Source organism: Carassius auratus, chromosome 15, assembly GCF_003368295.1.
Source record: "Carassius auratus strain Wakin chromosome 15, ASM336829v1, whole genome shotgun sequence".
Taxonomy (NCBI): Eukaryota; Metazoa; Chordata; class Actinopteri; order Cypriniformes; family Cyprinidae; genus Carassius; species Carassius auratus.
Window position 1 is genome coordinate 7,898,627 of NC_039257.1, and position 23,059 is coordinate 7,921,685.

The 23,059-nt window shown below is 38.0% G+C and overlaps 3 protein-coding genes across 3 annotated transcripts; all 3 read left to right on the top strand.

Annotated features, from left to right (window-relative positions):
- The first annotated feature begins 3,016 nt into the window (after positions 1–3,016).
- hsc70 (heat shock cognate 70) lies at positions 3,017–9,489 on the top strand. Its single transcript, XM_026282033.1, has 9 exons — positions 3,017–3,196; positions 4,782–4,991; positions 5,222–5,427; positions 6,352–6,504; positions 6,717–7,272; positions 7,356–7,558; positions 7,938–8,136; positions 8,257–8,489; positions 8,878–9,489. The coding sequence occupies exons 2-9, from the start codon at positions 4,787–4,789 to the stop codon at positions 9,052–9,054; spliced, it is 1,932 nt and encodes a 643-aa protein (XP_026137818.1). The 5' UTR covers positions 3,017–3,196; positions 4,782–4,786; the 3' UTR covers positions 9,055–9,489.
- Positions 9,490–12,672: 3,183 nt separating this feature from the next.
- LOC113114927 (chymotrypsin-like protease CTRL-1) lies at positions 12,673–14,343 on the top strand. Its single transcript, XM_026282037.1, has 7 exons — positions 12,673–12,780; positions 12,968–13,071; positions 13,218–13,297; positions 13,391–13,472; positions 13,638–13,818; positions 13,910–14,040; positions 14,131–14,343. The coding sequence occupies exons 1-7, from the start codon at positions 12,735–12,737 to the stop codon at positions 14,290–14,292; spliced, it is 786 nt and encodes a 261-aa protein (XP_026137822.1). The 5' UTR covers positions 12,673–12,734; the 3' UTR covers positions 14,293–14,343.
- Positions 14,344–16,325: 1,982 nt separating this feature from the next.
- LOC113114926 (C3a anaphylatoxin chemotactic receptor-like) lies at positions 16,326–18,893 on the top strand. The gene has a single exon (XM_026282036.1). It carries the CDS (start codon positions 17,819–17,821, stop codon positions 18,767–18,769), a length of 951 nt encoding a protein of 316 aa, XP_026137821.1. The 5' UTR covers positions 16,326–17,818; the 3' UTR covers positions 18,770–18,893.
- Positions 18,894–23,059: the final 4,166 nt, after the last annotated feature.

Sequence of the window (23,059 nt, forward strand, 5' to 3'; positions counted from 1 at the left end):
TGGTAGCGAGCGCGGCCGACAGCTTACAGGCCTTGGGTGAGGGGCGCGGACTATCCCTCCCAGTGGCGGCGTTTTGCGGACACAAGTGCACCGCAATCGCACTCTCCTGCTGGGGAATGTCAACACACCCCTAGCTGCCTCGCCATCGAGGGTAGTGAGGACGGAGGAACGAAATGAGCTGCTTCCGGCCGTAAAAGGGGCCATCCACGACTACATCACTTCCCCATGCACATCCGGGAAGAAAGGAACCAGAGTAAAACGCGGTTGTGAGTCGCGCTCCACACCGAGAACCAATCAAACAGCCATGAGCACACAGGGCTGGCGGTGCATTCACCTCCATCCTGATGCTCACAGCTGCCCGGGCAAGCACGGCTGTCGACTCTGGGTCCAATTCGGCAGTGGCGACAACACCCTAGGGGGGCAGCCCCACCGAATCTTCATCCACAGAGGTCGATAACCCATCCCCCGATGCTGCAATCGACATCTGATCTCCGGCGGCAAACTGAATGACCCGCTGGGACTGCCATTAGACAGCCCAGCAAAATCACCCAGCAGCTGCACAGGACAAACACTGCGGAAGGGGTAAGAGGTCCGTGGGGCGTGGCCCGGCGGAGAAGCTCTCACGGTCACCTTCAAATCTCCCAGAGCACTAACCGGCGGTCCTCTGCTCGAGACAGAGAAACCAGAACGGGTAGTGACAGAGGGGTCTGCTCCCTTCCCTTTAAGAAAGGGGAGACGCGATCACAGCGTTGCCATGGTCATGCACGCAGTGCGTGCATGAACCATCCACGAACGCGCCTTCAGCGTGCTGAATGCCCAGACACGGAAGAGAGCGAACGTGGCCGTTGTCAGAGAACAGGAAACGACCGCATCCAGAAGGACGCGGACGAAACGGCGTCTTGAAAAAGACGCGAATCGTCCGCGATTTGCTCTTTTAGGAAATCTGCTCTCTTAGTTGAAGCGCCCAGGGGAATCGCTGAAAGGGACACCGCTGTTTGCGCCGTACCGCCAACCAGAACAGCTTCCCGACACAGCAGATGAATGGCTTTGTGGAGTATAACGGCTTTCATACAACCACTCGGCTCCGAAGCAAAAATCTAATGAGTGGATGCACCTGTCGCCCTATTTATACCCGCTGGCACGGGGAGTGGCTCAGGTGTGTTAATCCACTTGCCAATTTCATTGGCGTTTTCTCTTAAAATCAGAGATGATTGGCCTCCCAAGTGAGACCCCATTTGTCGGTCGACATAACTCGTAGTGACCGACAGATAGGGAACTGTAATTTTTAATGCTGTCCACTATTGTATGGATTATATTATACATTTTGCACAGCATGTTTATTATGTTTTAATTAATGTAGCAAAATTGAATAGACGCTGCAATGTTAAATGAAATGTCATTCATGAACTGTTGCGTGTTAGGAAGAGAGAGAGAGAAATTTATTTTAAGATTACTGTGTGACATTTAAGCTGTCAGTTTCTAGTGAGTCTCTTCATTAAGAATAGACTCATGCATGCTAGCCTAGCAATAGTCTACTGCTCTATTAAATGTTTGTGAAATAAAGTGTGGTGATTTAAATGTGAATATGACTATTTGTACCATTTTGTCTAAAAAAAATACGTTCACTGTTCAAGCTGAGCTATGATGCATGGCTCTATTCTTGAATTGATTACAAAACAAAAATCCTAGTATTAGCCAAGAAACCCTGTTTCCACATAATTTATTCATTTATTGATCATTTGTTTCTTCCCCCTAAAATTGTGACACAGTGTCTGACATCCTTTGGGCCTTTCCTAAAGCATTATGGGTAGACAAATATGTCATTTTTGACTGCATTTGCCAAGTTTAGGATTTATCCTGTTATTGTAAATATTGAAAATTCTCAAATAAATATTTTTCTTTATTTAATAGGAAATATAAAACATGTAATTAATTTATACAGATATATAATATTACAATTTTGTATTTATTTATATAAATATGTAAATTGATTTAGGCTAAATATGCAACTGTGTTGGCCAATATTTATAATAAATTTTGATGTTTTTTTTATTTTTTTTTATCATAAAAGTTTGTTTATATATATATATATATATATATATATATATATATATATATATATATATATATATATATATATATATATATATATCTCAAATATATATTTTTCTTTAATTAATAAATATAAACTATTTAATTTATTTAGTTACATAAATTCATTTGGGCTACCTCTTTTGCTCTTAAGTTGATTTTTTTTTTTTTTATATAAAATACAATTATTTTTTTAGAAATTCTTACATTTATAAGAAATATTTATGTAGTTACATAAATTTATTGAGGCTAAAATTGCCAATTAAATTAAAACCCTGGCTTTAACCTAATAACTGTTATAATCTCTGATGTATAATAAATACTTTGTTACAATCTGAATGTGTAACTTATTTACACATTGCAAAAATATAATCTAAACCAGCTCTTAAAATAATTAATGCATCCCCCTAAAGTTGCTTACCAACATTATCTGGAGGTCAGGATTTTTATTTTTAGTGCCTAATATAATATACAAAGTTAGAAGCATGTGCACTGAGAGCACTGTTTTGGACAAACTTGGATTGGATTAAAGAATGTCTTATTCATAAGTGTTTTAGTGCTTAACACTGTCTGGTGAACTTATCTCATGAGAGCATGTGTTTATCTAGCATGCAACAGCACTATCCGGCATTTTGAGGCAAAATGCACCACACAAAGATCTTAAAATTCTTAATAAAAAAACAAAAGATGAGATGAGGACACTGCACTTATTGAGTTTGTGTCATACTTGATGAAGACTGAATAACCCATGAATGAAAACAAGTGTCTTGTGTGTTACACTGCCCTGGTGTTAGCAGTTGGTTGTTACCTCTCTGTGCCTGCTCTGAATGGCAGACATTTAGCTGGCAAGGCTGGAGCACATGAGATCTGCAGCCTGGAACTTTCTCTGCGCTGTGGGGTCAGGTGACTTCATGCTGGAATCTCTGGCCACCGTGGCTATATACACAGAGGAGTCCAGGGTTTCTGCCTCTGAGTCCAGCAGCGCAGGAGTGCAAAAGGCACCAGGACGAGCTTTAGCAGGGCTTTGGCCGAGGGCAGACTGCGTGCTTAGAGAAAGGACACACGTTTCACTTCATTACCTCACAAATACAACTTTTCCAGGAAGGTAAAAGTTTTCTTTGAAGCTTGATTGCAATCAGCCTGGCTGGGCGGTCTGTTGTGTCTGCTTCTGTCTGGTTTAGATTTTGTCTGGTTTGGAAGTCCTGCTTTAATTTTTTTTTTTCTTTTTTTTTTTTTTTCTTTTGTTCTAATGTGCAAACTGTTACAAATAAGAGATGTTGCATGTTCTAAACCAAATCCCACACTAAACTTACAATGTGATAAGTGTGGCACCAGGAAGGAATTCCAAGAAGAAAAACATTTTACTTCAGTGACTTAAGTTTATTATTAGAAACTTGATGTCCGAATGGGTAAAGAAGACATCCAAAGTTTTCTGGGGAAGTGCCAGGAGTCATTTGAAAACCCCTGTGCTGGAAGGAGAAAAGCGTTTATGCATGGAGGACACCGTTTAGACACACCTACTGGTTCTTTGTTATTGCCCTTTTCACATTTTAGAACAGTGATCAAGCAATCAAAACTATATGAAATAACAATAACAAAATAATTATTTGCAATTAAATAATATATCATGAACACTTAATTAGATGCTTGTAAGGGAAATAAATTCAATAATATATTGTAAAAACTTTATAAGGTGCATCCCAGGGCAATTAATTAATTATATTTATTATAATGAAAGTTTTAGTTTTGTAGTAAAAAAACGGCAAAAATGTATATGTATGCGTGACCCCTTATTCCGAGAACTACAGACTAATTTTGCCCCCTCACCCCTCATTTTGCAGTCACAGCTAATCATGTGGATCTTGCAAGCCACATGACCCATTCAGCACTAGATTCTTTCTGTCTCTTTGTGTGTTTCTTTGTCAGCCCTGTTTTTTCTCCACTAATTTTCCTAAAATCCTTCATTTGATTTGCTCTGCAAAGGACTAAAACTTCCAGGTCCCCCTTGTATACCGACCTGCTTGGTTTTGATTTTCAAAATGTTTTGTTAACAGTAAAGAAGACGATATTCAGTCTTTATAATGAATTAACAAGTGATTAATAAGTATTATTAAGTAAGCAGTGTGCACTGACAGAGCTCACAGTGGCTGTTACACACAGTCATGGCATGCAGCCAAGCAGGCAATCTAGTGCTTTCTAAAGCAGCTGACAGCTTAGGGTGGCATGACTGCAGAACAAATTTGGAGCTGGAAACCTGCCCCATTCGCTCTACACCTATTTTATTTAAAATACTGGCTAATATTTTTACTGATATAAGATATCTTGATACCTATTATTTTTATTCAGGTTGAATATGAAATATTTTTAATTCTCTCTCTCTCTCTCTCTCTCTCTCTCTCTCTCTCTCTCTCTCTCTATATATATATATATATATATATATATATACAGAATATAGAATTTTATATTTTTTACACTGTGGTGCATTTTGCCTCGAAATGCCGGGTAGTGCTGTTGCATGCAATGGCATTGTTGGATGCAATATTTTTATATAAACAGGACTTTATAAATAAGATGTAAACTTGTAAACTCACATAGGCCTATACAGTGTGGTTAACATTCTTTTTGTGTAATTTTCAATAAAACAGTTTTTCTGATACTTAACTAAAATCACCATTGGTCATCTGGTCCAGGCAAGATGTCAAAAGGTCCAGCAGTGGGTATTGATTTGGGCACCACCTACTCCTGTGTGGGAATCTTCCAGCATGGAAAGGTGGAGATCATCGCCAATGACCAGGGGAACAGGACAACCCCCAGCTATGTGGCTTTCACAGACACCGAAAGACTGATCGGAGATGCCGCAAAGAACCAAGTAGCCATGAACCCCAACAACACAGTGTTTGGTAAGGCAGCTCTTTTTTTTTCTTAGGGAAAATAATGCAAGATTAACATAAACACTTATGTTATGCTACTTTTCTCCATTAGATGGCAGTGTAGTTAATTTAATTGTAATACTAAAAGTCAAGTGTACATACTGTAAAGTTTTTGTTAGCAGCAACCAACAGCAGTTTTTAAAGCAGTGCTTCTTTTTGTTATCATTTTGTCTTTTGCATGCATCTTATTGGTTGAACAGATGCCAAGCGCTTGATTGGTCGACGCTTTGATGACCCTGTGGTTCAGTCTGACATGAAGCACTGGCCCTTTAAGGTAATCAATGATGGAAGTAAGCCCAAGATGGAAGTGGAGTACAAAGGAGAGATAAAGTCCTTCTACCCTGAAGAGGTGTCCTCTATGGTCCTCACTAAGATGAAGGAGATCTCTGAGGCTTACCTGGGCAAGGTGAATAAAACTATGCAAAAGCACTTTTATTTTTAGGACCCTTTCAGGCCAGTTTGTTTTTAAATATAACGTGCATTCTAGCATATATAGATGACTAGATATGCTATAGACAGCATATCTTCGTTTAGATCACATGGTCATAAACTTTGCAAAAAAAAAAAAAAAAAAAGGCTAGGCTATGAGGATGAGATAGACATTTTGAAAATACTGTACAATGTTGTGTACTCCATTTATTAAGTAACATCCTTTGTTATGAGACGATATATATTTGTAGACCGCCATATTTGTTTGCACTACAACATTTAAAACCTTTCTCTGAACTTTGAACAATGCTAAGTGAGGAGAGTTGTTCATAATTTATAATGGATAGGCTAACACCTGCCAAGCCAAAACAGAGAAACACACGTGATGTGGTGAACACTAACATTTCTCTGCAGCACAAGATCAAAGTTCTGCAAACACAGCTCCACACATCTCATCTTTTAGTGGTGCCAGCAGTAAAATGTTTTTCTCTATATTGACCACAGATTAATATCTGATTCTGCCACACACGTTTCATGTTTCACGTTTCAACAATCTCTAATACAGACAGAAGTTTGTTTTGTGCAGAATTATACCCCCACTTTGTACCAGAGATATTTGGAGATAAGGCCAGTTACAGGAAGTATGTGAACTTGATTGCAATCGTTATTGTCAGCCAGACTCTTGTTCAACTGTACTGCTTCCAAACCTGCATCTTTTACAAAAAAAAATGTCCCTGAAAGCATGTATTGTTTCTTCATAATCAAAATTACTTTTAAACAAAGAACAGTAATTATAATTAAGACTCTTTCATTAATAATCACTCCACTAATAACTTGTTTGAACGCTTTATATATGCAGGATAAGGATCATGCTAATGATGATGTGATCTTGTTGTTTCAGCCAGTGTCAAATGCAGTCATTACAGTGCCTGCTTACTTTAATGACTCTCAACGCCAAGCCACCAAAGATGCTGGAACCATTGCTGGCCTTAACGTCCTCCGCATTATCAATGAGCCAACGGCTGCTGCCATTGCATATGGATTGGACAAAAAGGTATAGAGATATCCTAAGCTGTATTTTACCTAGTTCAGTGGTTTAAATATGAATAGTTAAATAGATGAGGTTGGTAAACATGCTAAACTGGCTTGTAATGATGGTTCAATGAAGTTGCATCTAGTTTTTGTTGTCCAGCATCTCAGATTAACTTTCAGCACAGTAAGGTTTAAAGGGTTGAACAGTTGCTTTATGGTCAAAATTCTCTACAGGTTGGTGCTGAGCGCAATGTCCTCATCTTCGATTTGGGTGGTGGCACCTTTGACGTGTCCATTCTGACAATTGAGGACGGTATTTTTGAAGTCAAGTCTACTGCCGGAGACACCCATCTGGGAGGTGAAGACTTCGACAACCGAATGGTCAACCACTTCATTGCAGAGTTCAAACGCAAGTTCAAGAAAGACATCACTGGCAATAAACGTGCAGTCCGTCGCCTGAGGACAGCGTGTGAGCGTGCCAAGCGCACACTTTCCTCCAGTACGCAGGCCAGCATTGAGATTGACTCTCTGTATGAAGGTGCCGACTTCTACACTTCCATCACCAGAGCACGTTTTGAGGAGCTTAATGCCGACCTTTTCCGTGGTACACTGGAGCCGGTGGAAAAGTCTCTGCGGGATGCCAAGATGGACAAGGCACAGATCCATGATATCGTGTTGGTTGGTGGCTCCACTCGCATTCCCAAAATCCAAAAGCTGCTTCAGGACTTCTTTAATGGCCGGGATCTTAACAAAAGCATCAACCCTGATGAAGCAGTAGCTTATGGAGCGGGTAAGAGGTTTAATTTTCACTCTATTTGGATGAGTAATTGCCTTTACTTTATGACATACTAATCTTTCCTCAAATTTCACCAGCTGTCCAGGCAGCCATTTTAGCAGGTGATAAATCGGAGAACGTCCAAGATCTTTTGTTGCTGGATGTCACTCCTCTCTCTCTGGGCATTGAGACAGCTGGTGGTGTCATGACTGTGTTAATAAAGAGGAACACCACCATTCCCACCAAGCAAACCCAGACTTTCACCACCTACTCGGACAATCAGCCTGGTGTACTGATCCAGGTAAATGAAAGTTGTTGTTGTAGACCCATACTTTCCTGGCCTTCTTTCCCTGCCTCTCAGACCAGAATCCATTTCCAAGGTGGTTTGTTGCACATCTAGCTGGTGGGCCCTCATAGTCATGTTGTTCACCAGCAATAAAAAATTATAATGAATGAATGGAACTGCTTGACCAAAAAAGCTTGTTTAAGGTCTGTAAGGAAAGTTTGTTAGGCCTGGTAGGGGCACCAACAAAACAGCGTCCAAAACACCACATTTAGTATGCTGGACTATGGACTAGGAATGTCTTTGAAACAACTGAGATGTTGATAGAAATGTTGATAGTTAAGTCATTTCAGCTAATCAGAGTCTGATTTAACGATCCTGTTTTTTTTACCCTTAGGTATATGAGGGAGAGAGAGCAATGACAAAGGATAACAACCTTCTTGGCAAATTTGAGTTGACTGGTATCCCTCCTGCTCCTCGTGGTGTGCCACAAATTGAAGTTACATTCGACATTGATGCCAATGGCATTCTCAATGTGTCCGCAGTGGACAAAAGTACTGGCAAAGAGAACAAGATCACTATCACCAATGATAAAGGTAAAATATCTTGCCCTGACTTTGAATAAAAAGTTGACTTTATACTTATCGACTTGATTCTGAAGATCAAAAATGGTCTCTGTTTTTCACAGTGAGTTTCTTACTAATCTTTGCTTTTAGGTCGTTTGAGCAAGGAAGAAATTGAACGTATGGTACAGGAAGCTGACCAATACAGAGCAGAGGATGAAGCCCAGAAGGAGAAGGTCACTGCCAAGAACACATTGGAGTCGCTGGCCTTTAACATGAAGAGCACCGTGGAGGATGACAAGCTGAAGGACAAGATCAGTGCAGATGACAAAAAAACTATAATTGACAAATGCAATGAGGTCATAGCCTGGCTGGACAGAAACCAGGTAGGTAACAACCAAGAACTGCATAGCTTGCATGCCAATCTACAGTTACACTTTGTTTATGAAATTTCAGGTATGGTTATGTAATTGAAGGAATTTGATTTGATATTCCTACCTTGGGGAAGTCAAACCAGCTTATGTGTATGCCAGTGTTTTCCAACCCTGTTCCTGGAGGTACACCAACAGTACACATTTGGCATGTCTGTTTTATCTGACCCATCTGTTTCTGGACCTGGAGTCTATACCAATGAGCTGAGCTGATTTAGGTGTGTTAAATTAGAAAAAATTGGAAAATACTGTTGGTATGCCTCCAGGAAAAGGGATGGGAAACACTGGATTAAGAGCATTAGAGCATCTTCCAAGACGGTTATTTTTATGTATTTTGCCACAGACTGCAGAAAAGGAGGAGTATGAGCACCAACAGAAGGAGCTGGAAAAAGTGTGCAACCCCATCATCACCAAGCTCTATCAGGGCACTGGTGACATGCCAGGTGGAATGCCTGGGGGATTTCCTGGAGGGGCAGGAAGTGGATCCTCCTCTGGTCCTACCATTGAGGAAGTTGACTAAACTTGACACCAGAACATTTAGGCTCACACATAGACAGAAACCAACTCCAAATCTGATTTACATCAACTTGCTGCATCGCAAACAGGCTTCTTATCAACTCACATTGGTCAGATGTGCCAGATGAGACCAACTTATAGCTTGTGACCAAAGCAATATGGCACTCATGAAACAGCATTAGCATATGAACTTAGCATCATGATTTCAGATTCGTAATTATATCAGAATGCTATTATTTAATGGTTACAAAGTTAGTCGTGCTATAATTACAACAAAATACCTAGCTGAGGTGAGGCCTTGTAACTTGTTCAGTTAGCTCTTATACTCATTATTCATTATTATTCCACAGGGAGAGTTTTCTACACCTCTGCTTTACAGTTCATTCATTCATTGTTTCTTGTATGACTCAATTAAAAATAAAGCGTTTTATTTCCTCAATATCTTGTCTCATGTTTTCTCGTGTCTCATCTCGTGCTAGAAGGAATCTAAAGGTCTGTTAGAAGTTTTCAGAACATTTCAGAACAGCCTGCTTCATATGCATCACTCTAATTTCTGCAATTGAATGCATTCATGGAGAAAGAAAAGAAAGGTTGGTCATATCCCTTTTGTTTTTGTTTGGCTGACCCACCTACTACAGTCTGGCATTTGAGGAAAAGAATACTGGCATTTTTATGTTTTGTTTTCCTCATATGTCAAATACAAACATTCCTGAGCTCCTCTCAACTGCATGAAAGCATCTGTATGAATGGCAAAATTAAATGCTAGAGAGAATATAAAGCAGAAGAGAAACCTAATGGGAACAACAGTAACACATTACGTGCCTGTGTACAACATTATCTGGATCATTATCTTCTAACTAGGGTTTGGTGGCTTCCACTCTGGGTGAGTTTTCATGAAAATATTTATTAGAGGTTACAGACACAGAAACGCGTTTGTTTTTGTGAAAAGTAGGGACATCCCATTGGTGTGTGGTTTTTATACTGTACAAACTGTATGTTCTATGGCCCTACACCAACCCTAACCCTAACCCTCACAGGAAACTTTGTGCATTTTTTTTTTCTCCAAAAAACAAAACAACTAATTCTTTATGGTTTATAAGCCTTTTGAACAATGGGGACATGGGTTATGTCCTCATAAGTCACCCTCTCCTTGTAATACCTGTGTCATACCCATGTCATTATACAGATAGTCTAGATGGAAATAGGGGTCCACGCGCACCCCCCGGCTTTTTTTATGCCACCGGATTTTTTAAAATCCTTAAAGTGTCTATTTTCATAATCTTCCAGGTACCAAGCTGAAATAATGTCCCAAAGGGTTCTTTTTTAACCCTTTGCTGCACCCGACCGGAACCCGAAAAATCTAAAAATGATATAGAAAGAGGCATAACATTAGAAGTAAACAACATACAGAGACAACTAAACACATTTTCCCATACAATTCTGACCCCAGGAAATTAATGGAATGGTTATTTTTGACATTTGACAACATATTTACCTTATTTCCGGACAAAAATAGCAAAAAATGGCCAAAGATATGTAGAGGATCAACTATTTTTTCGTTTTCTCAAGCGCATAGGGTGATTTTTTTTCCACAACCTGTTATTTCTTTATAATTCAAGTGTCTATTTTAAGATTTAATTGGGTACCAAGCTGAAATAATGTCCAAAATGCTTAATTTTTAACCCTTTGCACCAAACCCGAAAAATCTAAATATGTTATAAAGTGGCATAACTTTTGATGTAAACAACTCACAGAGACAAATGGACACATTTTTCAATACAATTCTGACCCCAGAATTTGTTATTTGTCATGTTTTTTAACATCTTGACCCCAGAGAATACCCCATAGATTCTCTGTAAGGTTCAGGTCAGGTGAGTTGGCTGACCAATCAAATACAGTAATATCATGGTCAGCAAACCACTTAGAAGTGGTTTTGGCACTGTGGGCAGGTGCTAAAGCTTGTCAGCAGATGGAAGCATAAAGTGCTCCAAAATCTTCCTGTAGATGGCTGCATTGACTTTGGACATGTTTAAAACACAATGGAACAACACCAGCAGACGTCACAGCTCCCCAAATCATCACTGACTTCAAAACTTCAAATTGGACTTTGGATTCTAAGCCTCTCCAGTCTTGCTCCAGATTCCAGATCTTGATTTCCAAATGAAATGCTAAGTTTACTTTCATCTGAAAAGAGGACTTTGGACCACTGAGCTCTTTTTCTGTTTACCCCAGGTGAAATGCTTCTGATGTTTTTTTTTTGGTTCAGGGGTGGCTTGGTTCCAGGAATGTGACAGCTGTAGCCATTTTCCTGAGGACGTATGAGTGTGAAGACTCCGGCTCCAGTCCACTTATTGTGAAGCTATCACAAGTTCTTAAATCGACTTTTCCTGACAATCTTCCCAAGGCTGTGGTCATCCCTGTTGCTTGTGCACCTTTTTTCTAACACTTTTTCCTTCCAGTCAACTTTCTATGAATATATTTTGATAAAGCACTCTGTGAACAGCCAGCCCTTTCAGCAATGACCTTCTGTAGCTTACCATCCTTGTGGAGAGTGTTCATAATTGTCTTCTGGACAACTGTCAAGTCAATAGTCTTTTCCATAATTGTGATTTCATGTTCTAAACTAGCCCAAGATGTGCAGTATTTATAGTAAAAATTAATCAAATTAATCAAGCTCAAAATGGTAGCTCAAGCTCATAGTATGCTCATAGTATGCTTTGACTATGCACAAGCATACTGATTTGGGTTCACTGGAAGAAATCAAACTTAGAAGCATCTGCAAACAAATGGTGCAAGACCTTTCACCATTTTGGAATGACTTTTAAGATGTATAACAATGGTTTCCTAATCTAGTGCTTGGTTTTATATTAAAAGTACATAGTGTGTTAAATTAGTTAAATCTAAAGCGGAAGGAAGATCTTGTTGTTAAGTCATGTCTGTTTATGCACTTCCATATATTTCCAGTGCTTTTGGAAAAGCTATTCATTACATGTTTGCATTGATTGAGAAAATATATTTTACACTTCTCTGCTTGCTGTGTTGTCCTTGTATCCAAAGCATGATCATGGTTCCAAAACAAAACCTGTGTAGACTATGAGCATTCCCAGGGTGTCATTAAAGCGAGTAACACTTTGTAACATACTAGGCATTTTCCTAGAATCCACAAGGGTTAAACCTCTTTTTGCATTGTTTTATAGTGTTAAACAACCACAAAACATCCTGAACATTAAACAAAAAGTATTTAAATATATATAGATATCTAGCATGTAAGGAGAAAAGATCTTAAATCTTTTTACATTTTCTTTTCTGTATCTTCTGCTGGAAAGATTATATGGGGTCGACAAAACTTAAGGTTAAATATTTGCAGGTGAAAGAATAACATCTAAAGTGTCTCAACGCCTACACTAGAATGTATTCAGGGAAAAAAAAATGTTTCAACAAAGGTTGGAAGCCGATCCTTTTTTCTTTCTCAGTTGACCCATTTGTTCTTGTCAATATTTCAACATACTTTTTTGTCACATGACTGTATTAAACAAGATATGAACGTTCCTGAGCTCTGAGATCCTACCAGCTGCATTGAAGCATCTTGATGAATTCCCAGTTTTATCAGATGCTGGGTATGATATAAAGCATGGGAGAGACCCAGTGGGAACAGCAGCAGAACTTCAAGCACTTGTCTCCACCATGCTCTGGATCATCAGCTGTTTTGCTTTGGTGGCCTCCACTCTGGGTGAGTTTTCAAAGTTTGCAATGAGAGTAGTAGGAAACAGTGTCAACCTGAAGATATGAAATACTCTAAAACCTAATTTACAGCATTTACATATTATTATTTTTATATATTATTTTTTATTTTTTATTATAATTGCTATCATTATTATGCATACAGTTGTTAGATGTTTTTGCATGAACTTATATAGGTTGTGGAGTGCCTTCCATTAAGCCAGTAATCAGCGGCTACAACAAAATTGTTAATGGAGAGAATGCAGTGTCTGGCTCCTGGCCATGGCAGGTCTCTCTCCAGGTAACTTTTACTAGTTTTAATTCAACTTTTTAAGGTTCCTTATCATTTAATATGTATAAGTTGAGATGCATGGAAAACGTAATGTTCCCAGCAGTGTTCATCATACCCAAAGTGAAATCATTTACATTTAATAATGCATGCACCAGCAATCCAATGGCTTCCATTTCTGCGGAGGATCCCTGATAAACCAGTACTGGGTGGTCACTGCTGCCCACTGCGGTGTAAGGTAACAACTTTGATACAGTTTCACTCCATTAACATACTGATTCTTTAATGTGCTTCTATTTTCAACTTTTCCTGTTTTTCCCTCCTACCCTAGGGCTGGATATCACTATGTTATTCTTGGAGAGCATGACCGTGGCTCCAGCGCTGAGCCTGTTCAAGTCATGAGCATCGCCAAGGTATACACTTTAATGATATCAGCTCAGAATCTTTTGAACTTTGAAAGCTTGTCAATCATTTCCTCAAAACCTTTAAATATAATATTTAATCATCAAATCAAACAGACCATCTATGACTAAAACCTATGAAGTAACTTCACACAATCTATTTTCCTCCCACCGTAGGCTATCACCCATCCTTACTACAACGGTAATACGTTTAACAATGACATCACTCTGCTGAAACTGTCCTCTCCAGCCCAGCTGACGTCCCGTATCTCTCCTGTGTGTTTGGCTTCCTCCACTGCCAGTATCCCCTCTGGCACTCTTTGCGTCACAACTGGATGGGGCAAAACTGGAACCACCTGTAAATTTAACATCATCATTCAAAACTTTCAAATGACTTCTAAAATGTCACATAGTTGTTTGATTTTCTTCTGTTTGCTTTGTTTTTACAGCAAGTCCTCGTATCCTGCAGCAGACCGCTCTGCCCCTTATGAGTCCTGCTCAGTGCAAGCAATACTGGGGTCAGAGCAGAATCACAGATGCTATGATCTGTGCTGGAGCCTCTGGTGTCTCCTCTTGCCAGGTATGTGAAGACAGATACCTTCATATTTTTATGTATATATACAGTGCTTTTGTCCTGATGTGTCTGTATGGGTTCGTCTATCAACTACAGGGTGATTCCGGTGGTCCTCTGGTGTGTGAGAGCGCAGGTGTTTGGTATCAGTTTGGCATCGTGTCCTGGGGCACCACCGACTGTAATGTTCGTGCCCCAGCCGTCTACGCCCGCGTGTCTTATCTCCGCCAATGGATTGACCAGACTGTCGCCTACAACTAGAGTTTCGACTCTCTGAACATAATGCCAATAAAAAGTAATAAAAAGCACAAACATTCTAAAGACATTTAATTACTAAGATAAAGTAAAGGTGTTATACAGTCTTGTTCAAAATAATAGCAGTACAATGTGACTAACCAGAATAATCAAGGTTTTTCGTATATTTTTTTATTGCTACGTGGCAAACAAGTTACCAGTAGGTTCAGTAGATTCTCAGAAAACAAATGAGACCCAGCATTCATGATATGCACGCTCTTAAGGCTGTGCAATTGGGCAATTAGTTGAATTAGTTGAAAGGGGTGTGTTCAAAAAAATAGCAGTGTGGCATTCAATCACTGAGGTCATCAATTTTGTGAAGAAACAGGTGTGAATCAAGTGGCCCCTATTTAAGGATGAAGCCAACACTTGTTGAACATGCATTTGAAAGCTGAGGAAAATGGGTCGTTCAAGACATTGTTCAGAAGAACAGCGTACTTTGATTAAAAAGTTGATTAGAGAGGGGAAAACCTATAAAGAGGTGCAAAAAATGATAGGCTGTTCAGCTAAAATGATCTCCAATGCCTTAAAATGGAGAGCAAAACCAGAGAGACGTGGAAGAAAACGGAAGACAACCATCAAAATGGATAGAAGAATAACCAGAATGGCAAAGGCTCAGCCAATGATCACCTCCAGGATGATCAAAGACAGTCTGGAGTTACCTGTAAGTACTGTGACAGTTAGAAGACGTCTGTGTGAAGCTAATCTATTTTCAAGAATCCCCCGCAAAGTCCCTCTGTTAAAAAAAAGGCATGTGCAGAAGAGGTTACAATTTTCCAAAGAACACATCAACTGGCCTAAAGAGAAATGGAGGAACATTTTGTGGACTGATGAGAGTAAAATTGTTCTTTTTGGGTCCAAGGGCCACAGGCAGTTTGTGAGACGACCCCCAAACTCTGAATTCAAGCCACAGTACACAGTGAAGACAGTGAAGCATGGAGGTGCAAGCATCATGATATGGGCATGTTTCTCCTACTATGGTGTTGGGCCTATTTATCACATACCAGGGATCATGGATCAGTTTGCATATGTTAAAATACTTGAAGAGGTCATGTTGCCCTATGCTGAAGAGGACATGCCCTTGAAATGGTTGTTTCAACAAGACAATGACCCAAAACACACTAGTAAACGGGCAAAGTCTTGGTTCCAAACCAACAAAATTAATGTTATGGAGTGGCCAGCCCAATCTCCAGACCTTAATTGTGGGGTGATATCAAAAATGCTGTTTCTGAAGCAAAACCAAGAAATGTGAATGAATTGTGGAATGTTGTTAAAGAATCATGGAGTGGAATAACAGCTGAGAGGTGCCACAAGTTGGTTGACTCCATGCCACACAGATGTCAAGCAGTTTTAAAAAAACTGTGGTCATACAACTAAATATTAGTTTAGTGATTCACAGGATTGCTAAATCCCAGAAAAAAAAATGTTTGTACAAAATAGTTTTGAGTTTGTACAGTCAAAGGTAGACACTGCTATTTTTTTGAACACACCCCTTTCAACGAATTGCCCAATTGCACAGCCTTAAGAGCGTGCATATCATGAATGCTGGGTCTTGTTTGTTTTCTGACAATCTACTGAACCTACTGGTAACTTGTTTGCCACGTAGCAATAAAAAATATACTAAAAACCTTGATTATTCTGGTTAGTCACATTGTACTGCTATTATTTTGAACAAGACTGTATATGCATTAATTATTTTTTTATTATAGAAGCGTGTGTTTATGGTGATTGAATAGCCTCTTCAGGAACCATAACCAAAATAAAAAGTGTTGTTAACAGACAAAAATTTTTTATTTATATAGAAGAAAAATACCCTGTCAAATCAACACTGCAATGTTCGTACCCCAGCCATCTACGCCCGCATGTCTTATCTCCACCAATGGATTGACCAGAGTTTCGACTCTCTGAACATAATGCCAATAAAAATACAACTAGAACAAAAAACACATACACACACACATTCTAAAGATGTTTAATGACTCGAGCAATTAAAATAAATTAAAGGTGTTATATATGTATGAATTAATGTAAATATATATATATGATATATGATAGAAGCATGTGGCTATGGTGATGTTATAACGTTTCCAGGAACCATAACCAAAACAAAAAGTGTTGTAATAAACAGGGTAATAAACAACTAAAAATAGATAGATATATATAGGACAAAGAAAAATACCCTGTGAAATCATGCAGTTACTCTTAGTAAATCAACCACGCATTGAACATCAAACATCCTCCATTCACACGCGTTTGCTTTTCAAATAAGTAGAGGCAATACCAAGCTACAGAAAATGGGTAAGAATTTCATTTGTGCAGTATTCCAATATAATTCAATATAGTTGTTTGTTCTCAATATTAAAAGCAACATTTATATTTGCATTTCTTAATTTAGCAGACACTTTTATCAAGAGCCACTTAGACACAGGAAGTGCTTGCAATACAAGTTTGAGACATTGTTCAGATCAGTTAGAATACAGTAAAATACTTGCGAAAGAGATACGTTTTCATAATTCCATCAAATCAGTATCCAAAGCAGCAGATAGATTCAGCAGAATGAGAACTGATTCAGAATCATCTTTCGCAATCTGTAGGGCATCTGTGACCAACAGTAATGTCATTTCAGTTGAGTGGTGACTTCTGAAACCTGATTGGTTAGCTTCCAGTTATTTATTCTATGAAAGTAATAATGATATCTGGTTGAAAGCAACTCGTTCAAGTGTTTTCACTATGAATGGAAGGAGAAAGACAGGTCTGTAATTGTCTACAAGTTTTCGGGGGTTTGCAGTGTGGTTTTCTGGGAAGATGGGTCACCTGAGTGGGGAAAATGCTTGTAAGAAAATATGTCTTTTTTGTATGTGAGTGCAGTTAGGAGTGTAGGAGAGATTGCTTAAAGAAGGTGTGAGGTGACTGGGTCTAAAGGACAGGTTTTAGGATGGATGGAGTTATTCAGTGAGGGGAGAGGTTTCTGGTTGAGCAGAGCTGAAAACTGACTGCTGATGGTTTTAGTTTTGACTGTGAAGAATGTTGCAAAATCATCAGCTAAAATTGTATAAAAGTATATAAAGCACTGTATTCATACCCCTTTATTTATTTCAAATTTTTTTATGTTGCTGCCTTATGTTAAGTTGCTTTAGATTACTTTTTTTTCCCAACATTATTCACATCAAAGCAAACAAAGATTTTGGGAAAATGTATCGTTTTTGATTGCTTCCATTGTTCTCGTTTGTAAGTTGCTTTGGATAAAAGCGTCTGCCTTAATGACTAAATGTAAATGTAATGTAAATGTAAGTGAGAATGGAAAACTATGCTTCATATTGCATGTTCTCCTGGTGTAGAAATATTTCTTGCATGTGAAATGTACCATAAAAAATATTCAGATTCCAGAGACCAACACTTATTGTATTTTCTCTTTTTTTTTTTTTTTTTTTGAGTAGCAGAGTCTTCTTTTGGACATCAAAATGTGACCAGTTTCACAACAGACAATTCTACCATGCAGGCAGAGGACTTTTCGGGCATTAAAGTCTTCGAAATATGCATTTACTTGGCAATCTCTGTCGTAGGTCTCATCGGGAACGGGCTTGTAATATTTGTGACCGGCTACAAAATGAAGACAACTGTCGACTCCATTTGGTTCCTCAACTTGGCGATTGCAGACTTCATCTTCTCTTTAACTCTATTCATAAGATTAATTTTAGCCTTATGCAAGCTGGCTTGTAACTTTGGTGACTTCATATGGAAGTTTCTCCTATGTATGATTTACTTAAACATGTTTGCCAGCATTTTTCTGCTGACGACTATCAGTCTGGACCGATGCCTTTGCACATGGATGGTTGTGTGGAGTCGGAACAATCGAACCCTGTGCAAAGCTAGAATCATCAGCAAGGTTGTGTGGGTTTTATCTATCAGCTGCAGCATCCCCACAGTCATCAATCACGCAACAGCAATGCCTGAAGTACACTGTAAAAATCCAACTTCTATAAAATCCTACAAGTCTTTGGTCACATTTAGGTTCATAGTGGGCTTCTTCATCCCCTTCCTGGTCATTGCATCTTCATATATAAGTATCGGCATGCGAGTCAAAAGCCTCAAAAAGAAGATGCAGTTCAGGTCTTACCGGATCATTATAGCTCTGGTCCTGGCCTTTTTTATAGGCTGGCTTCCTTATCATATCCACGAGTTTTATGACATAAATGCAAAGGAGAATCAGTGGAGTGAGTCTGCTAAGGATGTTTTAGTAAAAACAGAAGTTGTAGTGCACTGCCTGGCTTTTCTGAACAGCTGTCTGAACCCCATTCTCTACGTGTTCATGTGTGATGAGTACAAGAAGAAGCTCAAACAGTCTCTGCTGCTAGTGCTGGAGACGGCTTTTGCTGAGGATCATCAGGACTTCAAAGTCTCAAACCAAACAGAAGACATCGCTATCTCTGTGCTTGCCAGCTGACACGATGAAAAACCAAGCCATTAAAATGATCCAGGCATTCATGAATCTGCTTCCTTACCTTGATAGCCGCACTTTTATGACTTATACAAATGAGGTTGAATAAAATATACAGCCATAAACTGCATTATACGAGTGGAAATGTTGAATCAATGACTCAATCTTTTCTGTTTTGAAACTCTGGCTAAATCTTTTTGGCTATTTTAATGCAACATTATCTTATGTCATACATTTTATGGCATAATACTTAATTTTCAAATACAATGTGTTCCTGGATCAACATCACAATATTCAGGTTTAAGGGATAGATTGTTTGAGCTCACGGATATGTTGGGTTTATTAGATTTGTTTAATAATTACAGTACCATTCAAAATGTTTGGGGTCAGTAAAATGAATATTTTTATTCAGCAATTTATTAAAAGTGACAGTAAAGATATTTATGTTACATTTATTTATTTTTTATAAATGCTATTCTTTTGAACTTTTGTATTCATCATAGATCATTTTTCTCAAAAAATATTAAGTAGCACAACTTTTTCAACATTGATAATAATACAAAATTTTACTTGAGCAGGAAATCAGCATATATGAATGATTTCTGAAGGATCATGTGACACTGAAGACTGGAGTAAATGATGATGAAAATTCAGCTTTGTCATCACAGGAATGAATTACATTTGAAATTAAAGCTGCAATCAGCGATGAAAAGGCCCTCGCACCCGGGCTCACCGCCAGCGTGAATGGCGAGAAATATGCATTTAAAGTTGTAAATATAAGTGGAATATGTCAAAAAGTCAATTATATCTGCCAGTCTTCCTGCATGATATGTCCTATTGCCAACAGGTGGCGCTATGATTATAACTGAATACTGGCATTTAGATGTCTTCAGGCTATGACTTTTTCCAAATATGTGAAGTTTGGTGCAGATTCGACACCGCATGTTTAAAGTTAGTGTTACACAAACCATTTCCTGTCACCAGCAGGTGGTGCTATGACTATTACTGTACATGGGAATGTAGATCTGTTCAGGTCAGGAGTCTTATCAAACATGTGAAGTTTGGGACAGACTGGACATTGTATGTCTGAGTTACAGCAACTTCCTCTTTCATGGCGAATCGTCAAAATTTGTCGGACACCCCCTCAACGAAAACTCAAGATCGTCACAATTTAACATTGCAAAGGCCTTTAAAATGAGGCATACCAAATTTGGTCTTGACCTGACTAAATCTCTAGGAGGAGTTTGTTAAAATACATGGAAATTGCAAAAAATACACATAATTTGTTCATAAAAATTAAAATAACTGACATCCTGTCGGGTTTCGGATTTTGCTCCAAGAGTCTTTTTTGTAGGTATTGGTACTTTACATGTGTGTGCCAATTTTCATGCATGTACATTAAACATAGCTCGAGGGCTGCTGATTTTTTTTAGAATAGGTGGTGCTGTTGAGCCATTTTGCCACACCTACTTCTGAAACCATATCAGATGTAAATTCTCATGCATGTGCAAAGTAGTGATGGGAAGTTCGGATCATTTTACCAACTCTGACTTTTGAGTCATGTTCATCAAAATGAACGAATCTTTTTTCGAGTCATTTCGTTCATTTTAGCAAAATGTAAATCAAATGTTACGTGTTACTTCACCGACACATCTAGTACTTACTAGTACTAAAATGCTATAAAATACAGAAAAGATTAATTCATTCTTTACCTGGGTCTTCAGTCTGTGATTAGCTCAAGTCTTCGGGTTCAAGTTATTCCTTAATCACATGACAGACCCATACGCTGAACCATGCAGTCCGAGCCAGAAAGAGAATTGATTAGTTCATCTCATAAGTCTTTCGCGTCGAGTCGTTCCTTAATCACATGACAGACCCATACGCTAAACCAATGCAGTCCGAGCCGGAAGGAGAATTGATTAATTCATCTAATGAGTCATTCGGGTCGAGTCGTTCCTTAATCACGTGACAGACCCATATGCTATTTCCAAGGAAAGCAATGGGAGTTACTAGATCAAGATGTTTTTACACCATGATACCTGATTGGTTGATGTAATAGTGACGTTAGGTTTAGGGGTGGGGTTGGGTAAGGGCGATCATTTAGGTTGCATGATTCAGAAACACCCAGCAGTTTTAAAACAACCACATGGTGATAAACGCCCACTTTTGCTCTGCAGAGACCTAAGTCTTGCTATTTCTGACATTTCTGTCACTGTGTTTTTGTTACCGTTTCTTCAGGATCTGTGATGTGTTATTATTTGTACTACAGTACAAAGTATTTATAGCCTAGTTTGTTCAGTTTTAATCCAATTTTGAGTTTGCTGGTATAATAATTGCAAACATGACATTTTGGTCTAATATATAAAGGACATAATGACATACGTTAAAAGCAGATAACATTTTGAATCCTAAACAAGTAACACTACAGTTCTATATTCTAATCTGAAGGGTGAAATAAAAAGACATAAATCATACAACAAAGTCATTTTTGAAGATTAGAATCAATTGTAAAAAAAAAAATCATCTTCATCAAAGTGATTTCGCCATCATACGTATGTACAACATTTAAAGCATAATTATTATAAAAAATAATAATAAGTACTGTTCGTGCTGCAGCCGTCTACGCCCGCGTGTCTTATCTCTGCCGATGGATTGACCAGACTGTCGCCTACAACTAGAGTTTTGACTCTCTGAACACAATGCCAATAAAAACACACACACACACACACATACACCTTCTAAATATGTTTAATGATTCAAGCAATGAAAAATAAATTAAAGGTGTTATATATGTATGGGAAAAAAATACTAATTATAGAAACGTGGCTATAGGGACGCAATAACGTTTCCAGGAACCATAACCTAAACAAAAAGTGTTGTTAACAGAAGGGGTAATAAACAACTAAAAATAATATATATATATATAGGTCAAAGAAAAATACCCTGTCAAATCATGCAGTTATTCTTAGTAAATCAACCACGCAGTGCACACGCAACATCATCCATTCACATGCATTTGCTTTTCAAATAAGTAGGAGAGATCCTGTTTCCAGCTGCCAGTTTTTGTGAGCACTGACAATACCAAGCTACAGAAAATGGGTAAGAATTTCATTTGTGAAATATTCCAATATTATTCAAAATGATTGCTGGATATTAATTTTAAAAACAAAATGTATATTTGCATTTCTTAATTTAGCATAGACTTTCAACAAGAGCGACTTACAATTGAAGAATACAGTGAATGATTCATCATAAGGAGGCGAATAGACACAGGAAGTGCTTGCAATACAAGTTTCCCTTAAGAAAGGAAAATATATTTACCAATATATTTCTTAAAATATATTGTGATATATTGTAATATATTATTTACCCTTTTTATTTTCTAATATTTTATATATTTGAATACATTTAATAATATATTGATGATACAGTACATATATTATATAATATATTGCAAAATATACAAATGATTGCCGCTTTCAATATATTGCAATATATTGGAAAAAAAGAATATATATAAGAATTTATGCCTAATATATTACATGATATTTTCCAATATACTGCAATATATTTTTGTTTCAAAAGGATCAGACATTGTTCAGATCAGTACAATTAGAGCCAGAAGGAATTCATTAAGTGAGAGGAGGGTTTTTTTGTGTTTGTTTTCTTTTAAAGTTAGAATGCAGTAAAATGTTTGCGAAAGAGATGAGTTTTCAGAATTCCATATGGAGGTGGGAAATCAAAGCGGTATCAAAAGCAGCAGATAGATCCAGCAGAAAGAGAACTGATTCAGAATCATATTTCATAATCTGCAGGGTGTCTGTGAGGAGAGAATTACATTTCTGAAGCAGTTTTGATTACATACACACTATATATATATATATATATATATATATATATATATATATATATATATATACAGTATTGTTCAAAATAATAGCAGTACAATGTGACTAACCAGAATAATCAAGGTTTTTAGTATATTTTTTATTGCTACGTGGCAAACAAGTTACCAGTAGGTTCAGTAGATTGTCAGAAAACAAACAAGACCCAGCATTCATGATATGCACGCTCTTAAGGCTGTGCAATTGGGCAATTAGTTGAAAGGGGTGTGTTCAAAAAAATAGCAGTGTCTACCTTTGACTGTACAAACTCAAAACTATTTTGTACAAACATTTTTTTTTTTCTGGGATTTAGCAATCCTGTGAATCACTAAACTAATATTTAGTTGTATGACCACAGTTTTTTAAAACTGCTTGACATCTGTGTGGCATGGAGTCAACCAACTTGTGGCAC

What these genes read in the sequence shown, in the direction of transcription:
- hsc70 (XM_026282033.1), top strand. Translation starts at nt 4,787, where the DNA reads ATGTCAAAAGGTCCAGCAGTGGGTATTGATTTGGGCACCACCTACTCC. An exon ending in CTGAGGCTTACCTGGGCAAG is followed by an intron (nt 5,428 to 6,351) that starts GTGAATAAAACT and finishes TTGTTGTTTCAG; the next exon opens with CCAGTGTCAAATGCAGTCAT. An exon ending in CCTGGCTGGACAGAAACCAG is followed by an intron (nt 8,490 to 8,877) that starts GTAGGTAACAAC and finishes ATTTTGCCACAG; the next exon opens with ACTGCAGAAAAGGAGGAGTA.
- LOC113114927 (XM_026282037.1), top strand. Translation starts at nt 12,735, where the DNA reads ATGCTCTGGATCATCAGCTGTTTTGCTTTGGTGGCCTCCACTCTGG. An exon ending in TTTGGTGGCCTCCACTCTGG is followed by an intron (nt 12,781 to 12,967) that starts GTGAGTTTTCAA and finishes GAACTTATATAG; the next exon opens with GTTGTGGAGTGCCTTCCATT. An exon ending in CATGGCAGGTCTCTCTCCAG is followed by an intron (nt 13,072 to 13,217) that starts GTAACTTTTACT and finishes TGCATGCACCAG; the next exon opens with CAATCCAATGGCTTCCATTT.
- LOC113114926 (XM_026282036.1), top strand. Translation starts at nt 17,819, where the DNA reads ATGCAGGCAGAGGACTTTTCGGGCATTAAAGTCTTCGAAATATGCATT.